The sequence below is a fragment of the Mizuhopecten yessoensis genome, unplaced genomic scaffold, assembly GCF_002113885.1.
Source record: "Mizuhopecten yessoensis strain PY_sf001 unplaced genomic scaffold, ASM211388v2 scaffold3575, whole genome shotgun sequence".
Taxonomy (NCBI): Eukaryota; Metazoa; Mollusca; class Bivalvia; order Pectinida; family Pectinidae; genus Mizuhopecten; species Mizuhopecten yessoensis.
The window spans coordinates 214,913-226,697 of NW_018405113.1; the positions used below are offsets into that span (position 1 = coordinate 214,913).

The following is an 11,785-nucleotide window of genomic DNA, read 5'->3' on the forward strand; positions in this document are numbered from 1 at the left end:
CACTGGTCATGCTTTTCGTTAATTCATGTTACATTAATGGGATAACTTCAAAATATTTTAACTCCACCAAGAACCGCAACCTATTATGTCTTTACAAGAATAAGGAAGGATAACAAAATATAACAGGAAAATTATTTTTCTCATTTTTTTGTTTACAGTAGAAAAATCTTTGATCACTCTATCTTAGCAAGAGTACCGCAAATTATTTTCAAGGAAATACAACAACATCTCATGATTATTTAGCCTACTAAGTTTCAAAGAAATCCATCAAAAAATGTAGGAGGTGATCTCTGGACAAAAAAATCAATACTGAAATGAACAAAGGGCAATAACTTTTGGCAAAAATTGACGAATCAAAATTCTTTTAAGGGAGACACAACTTCATATCATGCTTATAATGTATACCAAGTTTCAAAGAGATCGGTTGAAAAATGTAGGAGGAGATTGCCTGACAAACAAAAGTTTACGCCCGCCAGCCTGACAACCCCATACCATAATACTTTCATCAAATTTGACGGGCGTAAAAAATGGAAATGTAGTCGATCCATGTTAATTAGCTATCATAATGGGAATGATCTTTTCATACTAATATATACAGACACTACATGCAACAATCACATTAAAACTAAATTCATTGAAAACAACAAAAAGAAGGGAAATGCAACTCTTTTTCATTGCCCCATACAGGTGGTCATATCAAAATAGACAGCATGCAGCCAACATGTATTTTGGTAAAAAACGAACTTGTTCTATAGTAATAGTGACAGGGAGTTTTGTTTTGCCTAGTATTAAAACCGAATACAGGCTGTTTCCCCTAAGAAAAAATGCAGTGATTTCCCAAATAAAGAAAAAATGAGAATTATCTGTCTAATTATAATTTCAGTAAAAAAAATGCTAGATTTTCCCATATCACGTAAGAACAGGTTAATGTAAAATTTCAGTAGAAAAAACACAGGAGCTTTAACTAGCACATTCAATGTAGATTTTAAAGGAATAAGCAGTTACCAAGAATATCATTCAAACACAAAACCATGATGATGTCCAAAAGTCAAACTTCAACACGGTCAGCAAATTCACATGACCTAGTATTGTCATAACTGTATAGTAATGTACACTCTAGCTCAAGTTTATTATCTTATAAATATATATTTCTGTGGGAGTTTCATAATTTATTTCAATGTAAACTGTACTTTTCAATAGTTTTGCTAGCCCGAGTTTCCTCCGGTCCTGACACCAAACTTAAGACATTTTGACATCCACTGTATATGTCAAAATGACTTGGTCTGGTGTCGGGCCAGAGGAAACTTGGGCTGTAGATTTGCTTGTGAAAATCAACCAGATAGTCATGTGTATCAGTATTCTGGACATAACTAGTAAAATGTTCATAAAACATACATATATCCCCACTCTTGCTTTGACAAAAAAAATGAAAGTAAATGAAAAGTTTAACCAAAGAAGTATAGCAAACCAGTAGTTGGAGCAGAACATTTCATGGTCATCAAGAAGTATCTGCATATCAAGTTTGATAATCATAGGACTAGTAAAAATAAAGAAACAGAGCTAGATACGAAGTCCAACCAACCTTGATAATGTGGAAAATATAGGTCATGGTGACCTACATGTAACATGGGGTAGTACTCATAGAGTGTAGTTATGTTTAACTCATTTACCCCTGAAGACACATTTGAACCTTTCCAAATCAAAGGTTGGAAGAGTTCATTATGAAGTTTCAGGGGTGAATGGGTTAAAGTTCAGATTACTATGGGACTTATAGTATCGGAGGTATGGAACTAAATGCAAACTCTAACCATGATGTTGAACTTATAAACAGACTAAAAGATGAAAATGGCCTTTCACTGATGCGATGGTGGAAGACAGAGATGGCAGGGTTACATTTCTTGAGGAACTTTATTTTTCACTTTAAAGGAAACGTGTATTAAGTACAAAGAACTGTTAGAGAAACATTTGAAGAACATTTTAAAATAAGGGTGCGAAAAACAGTTAAAAACAGTTAAAAATCACTGTTTCTGCTGTGCAAAAATGCTGGAGGCCTTGGGAAGCTCCACACCGAATACCATCTCAGTAGAAATGTATTGAAAGTTATAGTGAACACTTTCACTCCAACGCAACATGGAGATTTTGGCATTAATGTGCACAGATCACACTAACGACCGAACTCATTCTGAAACATGATAATATGTATGAACATACCTAATTTCATTAAAATTGGACCATTTTTAGGGCATTTATTGTATGGAAACAAATACACCAATCGCAAGTGTGTAACATCATGAAGTATGCGTAAATATCCAAGGATAGCATCAAACTCCTCTTAAAAACTAAAACATGACAAGACGATTTCTTTGAGAAGCAATGTATAAAAAAAACCACCAATTTTTTTTGCAAAAATTCCAATAATCCAAACAGGTGAAAAATGTACATAAAAGTTGAATTTTTTCCCTGTTTTGATTGCATCAAATGAATGTTAATTGTATAAGTACCTCAATGCCAAATCTCAGCATCCTGGTACAAATGATCGAACACTGTTTTTGAAAATAAAATTCATGTTGATATGAGTAGAAATCAGTAATATCTATATAAAGGGACCGAACCTTTGGTTGAATATGGCAGTGTGTCTATAAAGTTTACATACAATGTACATAGTAGAAAAACCAGCCTTTTTGGAGTCTGGGACCATGACATCTTGCTGGATATTACTGGATGTCCTTTAAGTCAAGTCTACTTTTTAGATAGAACAACCTTTACAAATGCAGTAACTCTAATACATGGTCCCACTAAAAAATAAATAAAGAAGAATTTCTGCACACATGCACAATATCATTAAGAAATAGGTTTGCTGGTAGCACATGTATGACAATCACTTTTAACAGTCGTCAATGATGATGATTGGCTCTGCCTCTTTAGCTTCCTGAACAAATGATTCCACAACACAATCCATTTCAGGACTGTCACAATCCTGCACAATGACTGAATGTTCGTATACACAGTTGTCTCCCCCACACACCGGCCCAGTGCAGATAGTCCTTATGATTGGCGCCAACTTCTGTGACAAGCCAGACGCTGTTACAGATGACTCTACTGAGGATGACGACTGTAACATTGATACATCAGAATTTCCCACTTCCATTTTCACAACGCATCTTCCATATGGCTCGTCTTCCTCGGCATTGTCAATTTCGATTTTGGGCGTGATCAAGTCAAGGGAATCGTTCTCAGTGGGCACATCAGTGTCAGCCTGCACTCTGTATAGACACATAGGAACTGGGCCAAAGTTATTGCGGAAAGGTTGAGTTGGGATACGGACTGGCTGTGGGGTCCCTTGAGACCACTCATCTCCTGCAATTATGTCTCTCTTGCCTACCTCAGAAGACTGTTGTTGCTTGTTCAGAATATCTTTAATGACATCAGAAGCATGTTGTTTTGCCCCTTTACTGAGGCTGAACTTGAGAGGTGAGCTTGTCGGCGAAGATAAAATGGGTTGACTGGATGATGACTCAGATGCTGCTGGTGAAACAGATTTACTGGGGCGGGATTTTGATTTACGCTTCGTAGAAACTGTCACTGTCTCGGAATCAGTATCGGATGCCTGATAAAACTTGCGCTTGGGGGGTCTGCCTCGTTTCCTTAAAGTTGTTATCACAGTTTTGTCTTTTAGGCTTTTCTTCACTTGTTTACTATTTGCATTATTAGCCTGGGTGCAAATTTGTGCGACAGTCATGTTGTTTATATTAGCAAAGATCTCCTCCCCCGTAGGAGGTCTAACTTTGCGACCTATAGGCACTGCATCTTTCTGGGGTGATTTAACAGTATTTTTTGCATCACTCTTGCTGTCAGTTTTTGCTTGATTCCTCATGGAAACGGGTTTACTATTCGTGGAAACGCTTTTACTATTCGTGGAAACAGGTTTAGTATTCGTGGAAACAGGTTTACTATCAGAGTTTGTTTGTATCTTACTGGAGCTCAACTTGTCTTCTGTCTTTGACTGTGTCCTGGTGACAGGCTTTGGAAGGTCTTCAGTCACCTCTTGTTCACACAACTGGTATCCTAGAAACAGAATAACGTTACTCTAAAAAATTACCATTTTTCCATCGATCGCCTTATGCTGAAAGTTTGTGCTGCTCACAATTAAATCTCCTCCAAAATTTTCATATATATATATTGTGTGTTGAAGCTAGTGAAAATTTTCATATATATATATATTTCATGTTGAGGCTAGTGAAAATTTTCAACATTTTCTATGAATATAGACGGTTCTAGTAAAAAAAATCAAATCTGACTGCAGGTAAATATTTGAAATATGAAATTGAACATGCACGACTGTCCAAAATCTTTATGGGATTATCATTGATATCTTATTGAACAGACACTTGACATGACATTGTCATTATTGAACATGACAGATACACTGAACCCTTGTGTAAACTAAACACCACTGTTGTTGACACATCAGTGTTTCTATCTTTGCTTCATGTCTAGTGTGTCTAATTAACTCGTTCACCCCTGAAGCCACATTTGAACTCTTCCAATTCAAAGGTTGGAATAGTTCATTCTTAAATTTCAGGGGTGAATGAGTTAATGTAACAACACAATTCTATGATGTTAAGTTTATCTGAACTCTGACACCACAAAGGCTGTCATGATCATAACAAGAGTCGTTACACACAATGTATGTAAAAATATGACCTCGTTGTGTGTATTCCCTGTATAATGCAGCAAACCTGTGTTTTGGTACGTGAAACACTCACCAGTTCTTCCCTTCTTCTTTGTCTCTAGGGTTTTGACCCAGTCCAATAATTCACCAGCATCCTTCTGACTCAAGCACATATTGGAAACGAGCTTCAGCATCTCCTCCTTAGCAGTCTTCAGATCTGATTAAAAGAGACCAATTATTTAACTTTATAACCCTACTAATCCCCTCCATCACACTAATACCTAGTTTGAATAAGGCTGCGATGACCTTGACTTTTGACCACAAATTCAATAAAGATCATTTTCATTCTTAGTTAACGAATACAGCTGCCAAAGGGGCAAAAGATACAGACCAAAAACCAATGTGCCCACAAATTGATGGATGAAAGAATCTGTGATTCAGTTTACTCTCCTTAACTTTGTGCGCGGTGTAATATTGAATACATCTGTTCAAATCTGCATCAGTGGTTAATTTATCTGTTTTACTGTTTCACCAAGAGCTACCTAAAGCAATCCTATCAACCTTACACTTCAGTTGGAACAAAGCGTTACTAAATGCCAGGAAATTTTCGCTGAAGTTTAATTTTCGCCTTTTTCAAAGAGGGCAAATTTATAATAACAGCAAATATTTGTACACAATTGTCCCTACAGAGTAAAAACATGTGAAGGGTGAAATTTACACTGGGGGTGGTCAGGTGGTGCAGTGGATAGTGCACTTGCCTTTTACCAAGGCGACTGGGTTTTGATTTCCCGATCGAACGTGAAAAGGTATGGGGTCACCTGCCCGACCACATGGGTTTTCTCCGGGTACTCCGGTTTCCTCAACACACACAAAGACACCCCCCCCCACTGTGTGCTAACATTCGGGCTAACAAGAGTGATTTATTTAAGCTGAATAACTTGTTTCATAATTGTTGTGAAATAAATAAAGTTTATATACACTGGGCTAATATATATTACCAGTGAAGGGAGAATATTTGACTGGGCGAAAGTTTACCGGTTTTCAGTATTTCTATTGAGTTTCTCTTGTCAGATTTACCTCTAATAAGAGGTGTTGTCGTTGGTGGTGCTGGTTTCGCCTCCACAGAAGTTGAAGTCTGTGTCAAACCTTTTACTTTATCCAGCCTGAAAAGAGATGAGGAATATTTCTGCATGCCATCTTGTCAATTCATTAATTTGCACAGATTACATTTCACTAATCATTTGACAACACACAATCTTTGATGTGAAGGAAGAGAGATTTCACCAAAGAATTACCAGTTCAATATTAAAAATAACAAAATTGGAGATATTTTCACTTATGACTTCATTCATTCACAAACTTTCCTGTATATATTTTACATATATTCTTTGTATCTTGTTTATTACCATGGTACATTTACATATCTATCCACAAAGAAACAAATTGTATGATACTATCTAGCTAGAATAATTAATTAATTTTCCCCGTTCTTTCCATCATTTGGAAGTACAGAAATGACCGGTACTGATTGTTCTTGGATTCTGGCTGAGCGAATCCACAACATTGTTACAAATAATGTTCCACTGAGCTAATTTTTCTTTTTTTATTAAGTAGTATTTTTGGTGCAGATTTATGCATATAACTTCAGACAAATATTTGTGTAATACTAGAATTTGAAAGAGTGCAACAAATTCCCATGAATTTATGCAATAATTCATGTATAAAACAAATCCCTTGTGACAAACAAATGATGGGCAGAAACTGCATGACACTATACATGTACATACAGTGATACCACTAATCCCAACATTTTGTTAAAAATGATTACATACAAAATAGAATATATTTTTTCAAATACCAATATTTTAAATATGTGATTGAAATTTTATATTTACTTAGCTCTATCAGCATACTTAATTTCAATCCCATGATAAGTCCAATTTGTAAAACTAAATAACTTTAACAATAATTTTCTCATAGAAATATTTAAGTGTCATGCACTGTATCATTTATATTTCCATGTATTATTTATATCTAAGCATTATGATAAAGTGTGAATAGTTAAAGTGTTAGCGGGGTCAGTGCTGTAAGTGTTTATAAATTACCTGGCCTGGAGGTGATCCATAATGACCGGTAGTTTGGACACCACTCTGGCCACACTGCTGTAGTCACACTTAGTTAGGTAGAACAACATGGGGTAGAAGTCTGACTTCACCCCTCTGATCTCTTTTACTGCATCATAGTTGATGTACAACTGTAGTGGAAGAACATATACTGTAAACTCAATTTCTTTATTTCTATACTGTAAACTCAATTTCTTTATTTCTAAACATTTTCTTCAGGTTGGTAGGTATGGATTATGAGAAGTTCTTTTTACACAACCAATAAAATTTTCTAAAAAAAAAAATTAGTTGTGTAAATAGAACTTCTCATAATCAATTTCTTTATTGTGAGTTTTTCTGCAAATATTTTGAGTACTGTAAAATCATAAATTTTCGTGGGACATTAAATTTTGTTTATTTCGTGGATAACAAAAATTCACGAAATTAAATCCACACGAAAACATGAATTTGGTATGATATAGATCAGAAATCAGCAAAATATAATGCCTTGAAACAGGCTAGTATATATATGAAAACCATAAAATTTTATCCACAAGAAAATAAATGATTCTACAGTAAACCCACTTTTTGGGAGGATACATCATAATCATTAGAAAATGAAAACTTTATTTGGGAATTGTTCAATTCATATGTTGCATTACTTAAAACAAATCAATCACAACACCAACTTCTTAAATTTTGATGATATGTTTTTAAAAGTAGAATACTTTTATTACTACATTTATATATAATTCAATATCAACATAATGAATTTGATACTATGTGTGCATAAGCCTGGATCAATAAAACACTTAGTATAAACATGGTTACCTATATATTTTAAAGAAGACATTCCATCATAAGCTCATCAACTATTTAAAAAAACTTTGCTCTGTAATTCAACATAATCACCTCTTAGAATTTGTAATGTTAATATATCTATGACCACCTATGCTACAGATGTCAAATATTATAGCTGAATTTTTAATGTGTTAAGTATCTTAGTTGAATAGCAAAATGTTTGATATGTTATTATATAATAGCATTTACCTCCAATGTGGCGTCAAGGGGCCAATGGGTACCAGGGTAGACCTGGGGCTGCACGTCTGCAGAATCAGAGTCTGAATTGTCCTTATCATTTTGACAAGACTTAGATGAAGTTGCCTGAAATTTATACAAATATACCAGAAAATTCAAAATGAACATAAACATATGATAATGTTGAATCTTCCAAGACTTTGGATAAAATACAGAGGGAAATTCAATATAATGTACAATGTTTATATGTTGTGAAATAATCTGAAATATAATTCCATATGAACTGTGGTGTAGTACCTGGTACTGTGTATGAAGTCAGGCATACCACAGAATAGCCATTCTCATTATATTTATATTGTGTCTACTTCAAAAAGAGAGTTTTATATATAGAAAAGAAATAAAAGCACATAATACGGCTCATGAAAATGAAGTAATCATATATATATAACACATGCCGGTTACATGTACATATAAACATGACAGTCATGAATATATTATTAATTACTTCATAAGAAAATTAGCAATTATTATTATGTATTCCAGTAGACACAGAAGGGATATTTCTACCTCAGAAGGCTGGGTTACAGGATATTTCTACCTCAGAAGGCTGGGTTACATGATATTTCTACCTCAGATGGCTGGGTTACAGGATATCTACCTCAGAAGGCTGGGTTACAGGATATTTCTACCTAAGAGGGCTGGGTTATAGGATATGTCCTTCTCAGAGGGCTGGGTTACAGGATATTTCTACCTCAGAAGGCTGGGTTACAGGACATTTCTACCTCAGAAGGCTGGGTTACAGTATATACGTACCTGCTTATCTTTTTTCTTGCTCGAGTCACTGGAAGTGTCTGATAATCTTGTTCTTCCCATCTTGAGGATGCGGTCACTGTAGCATTTCTGATATCAACTCATCTGTTTAACATTCGTGTCATTTACTCATTCTGAAAGGAACTGAACAGAAGAAGCAAAATGAATTACTGAAAATCACCAAACAACATTGTCAACATGTTCCTTACCATGACACATTGCCTTGTCGTGACTTATGATACAGTTATCTACAAGTTTCACCAGATATGTTTAGAAATCATGGTCAAGGATTAGAATAATTCAACATCTAACCCCTTGCCGTGAAAAGGATATTAACTCATTCACCCCTGAAATTTGATAATGAACTGTTCCAACCTATGAATTGGAAGAGTTCAAATGTGTCTTTAGGGGTGAATGTGTTAAATAGCCAATCAGAAATTAGGATGTTTCATGATCATGAAATAACTTTTCAACATGGACCTATAAGTTCTATGGTGTAGGCAAGAACATTCTTAGGCGTAGTGATGTATCTTTTTGTCTATAACCTTATCTACCTGTTGACTCTGATATGGTGGATCTAATGCAGATACATCATGTTTCATTATACATTGAAATTTGTCAAAAAAGCAGTTTACTGCATTTTTCAACTATTCCATATACATGAAGAATGTACATGTACCTTGCTTCGGGGAGCAAACATATGGGAGTCACATATACCATCCTGAGGCTCACACATCAGAGCCATGGTTTCTTTCGACATATGCACCCAACAGATTACACCAGACAGGGGCAAATGCATCAACTACACTAATTAGAACTTAGAAGCCAGTTGGAGTACTCTTGTTCTGTACATGTCTACATCAATTAAGACCACTAAGGAGTAAGAACTACTACAGAGATCGGACCACACACTATCCCACACTCCACAGGAATCAACCTTCAGCCTCCATAGCTGCAAGTTTACTTTTGCCTTATTCTTCACATCTCTAGATCGGGAATTTTAACTCGTCCTCAGCAAGAGCTATCCTTTAATTTATAATAACATGAATTTTAAATACAGTGAAACCCCACTTAGGTACTCAAACTCGCATAATTACAATAATACCCCCTGTTCCTCAAATAGCTTGATTGGTCCAGACACTGTTCCTTTATATTCTTTGTAAGTTAATTAACCTTGGATTACTTGCCATTGCTCGAATACCCCATGTTCCTCGAGCTCTGATTTATCCCCGACCACATAAGACCTTACTATCCATTCATCGAACAGGTAGTTCATCTGTGTATCACACCTACAGTATGCAATCAACATGCCTCAAGACAAAGACTGCGGTCTATGTATGTTCATACAGGTCTTTGACATCAATGTTTTAGCAGAAGTGTTTATTCACTGGTGTTTACGTACAAAACTTTTTTCGGCTTATGGCAATATAAAGTGGAATTTACATAGTGGATTCTTATAACCATATTTAAAGATTTTCAAACTTGAATATATATATGTTGTGATTGTTAATTTCGTTATCAATCAACATTATTATAACAGGGATTCAACATTTCCTTCATTTTAAGATGATCGAAGAGTTTCTCTCGTGATATTTTGTAAAAATAACAAAGCCGAATAAAGTATGGCAGACAATGTTTAAACAACAAGTACGTTACATACATGTATATAGCATTTTTTTTATTTTACTCCTTTTCTTAATATCGAGAGCTATATGCTTTCATTTTTGAGCAATTTTATATCTTATTAAATGTTGTCATCTTTATTGAACTTCTTATTTTACGTGAATCAACTAATATCCACAATATTTGCAGTGATAGTGCGATCTGTCGTCCCACCTGATCAAAACATGACGATGTTGGCCGAACCTCAGATTCATTGAGTAACATATGCATGTATATATATATTCCTTGAACTATTGATCTGGATCTCACAAGTTCGACTTAGCAGGGTTTTACTATATATCTGTCCACATATCCAACCTCTTCTTACACTCAGGCCATCTCTAGATCTGTTGTATAAACCTGTGCAAGTGTGTTGCCAAAGAAATGAAGTAGAACAGCTTGTAGTCCTACGATGAGTACTCAAACATCTGCACTGCAGGGTATTGCACTTATTTGTTCTCAATCTTGCCGAGGACCAAGACTCCTCAATCTCTCTCTCTCTACCAACCAACTTCAATCCACTGTAATATTCAATATATTTTAGTGTAAAAGATTTGCATCGATTAGATTGCCTTAGGCCTACAACGTCTGCTATTGGGAATAGTCTATGTGATTATACACATTTGCACCATAGGAGCTATTTTTCGTCTTAAGTTTTAAATTATATTGATATAAAGTCAAATTCCTGTGATTATATTTTTATTTGTAACGAACCCCTGTGCAAAAATAAAAGCCCTCGATTTGTAAACAGAGTTATCGAGCTACGGGCTCATAATTGCAAATGCTATACAAAGAAAGCATTTTTTAATGAAGCACTAATGAAGTAAGACTTACTATTTCAGAAGAAATTCATCCATCATTATAAAATAGTAGTACACCTTTGCTTTGAGATGGATCGGTACTCACAATATCCCCAGTTTACCTTAAAGAAAAGCTTCCCTCCATCTTAAATACATCGGAACCTTTCGTATTTACATTACAATTAGAACGATCACCCACGAGAAATCCGGTGGTAGGATACTTCTAAATCACGGACCAACGCATGGAATCCGGATCTAGGTGGCCAAGGTTCGTTAGTGGCGTTCACCACTGGACTTAAAATATTTTATTTTAATCATCGCTGTTCACAGTCAAATGTTAACCGTGCATAAAGCAATTTTAAACCGAAAATGGCTTCATTGTGAACACACTAACTTAATTAGTACTACTTGTGGCACTGGTCAGTATTTCTCGAAACGATTCACACGTTGGCGTTGGACATACGTTCGATTATGTCGTTATTGATCTTATTAATCATCTTTACCATAAGATATGATTTGCTTGAAGTTTTGATCACGTCTCTCGACCTCATTTCTTGACAAATGAACACATGTTCACGAAAACTTTACGTACATGTTTAGAAGTCAGTCAAGGTAGAAAAACTTATGAAAATATTTCAACATTAAGTATTAAGTACATAGCTAAATCGAGTGTTTAAGGGAAGATTCAATTGCACAGCATC

The 11,785-nt window shown here is 35.2% G+C and overlaps 1 protein-coding gene across 3 annotated transcripts; it reads right to left on the reverse strand.

Annotated features, from left to right (window-relative positions):
• Positions 1-445: 445 nt before the first annotated feature.
• On the reverse strand, positions 446-11,292 carry LOC110447701. 3 transcript variants are annotated; one of them, XM_021493551.1, is made up of 7 exons: positions 11,207-11,292; positions 8,626-8,766; positions 7,825-7,938; positions 6,778-6,926; positions 5,750-5,835; positions 4,767-4,889; positions 446-4,065 (listed from the first exon to the last, which is right to left on the reverse strand). In XM_021493551.1, the coding sequence occupies exons 2-7, from the start codon at positions 8,683-8,685 to the stop codon at positions 2,885-2,887; spliced, it is 1,713 nt and encodes a 570-aa protein (XP_021349226.1). In that variant the 5' UTR covers positions 8,686-8,766; positions 11,207-11,292; the 3' UTR covers positions 446-2,884. The 3 variants fall into 3 exon arrangements, with proteins under 3 accessions (XP_021349226.1, XP_021349225.1, XP_021349227.1); XM_021493550.1 differs by having other exon boundaries at positions 11,119-11,267; XM_021493552.1 differs by having other exon boundaries at positions 11,191-11,252.
• Between the last annotated feature and the right edge of the window lie 493 nt (positions 11,293-11,785).

Bases quoted from the DNA above. Each gene is read 5' to 3' on its own strand.
- LOC110447701 (XM_021493551.1), bottom strand. From the start codon at position 8,685: ATGGGAAGAACAAGATTATCAGACACTTCCAGTGACTCGAGCAAGAAA. The intron at 6,927-7,824 runs GTAAATGCTATT...CTTCCACTACAG, and splicing joins CCCTTGACGCCACATTGGAG to TTGTACATCAACTATGATGC. The intron at 5,836-6,777 runs GTAATTTATAAA...ATCTCTTTTCAG, and splicing joins ATGGATCACCTCCAGGCCAG to GCTGGATAAAGTAAAAGGTT.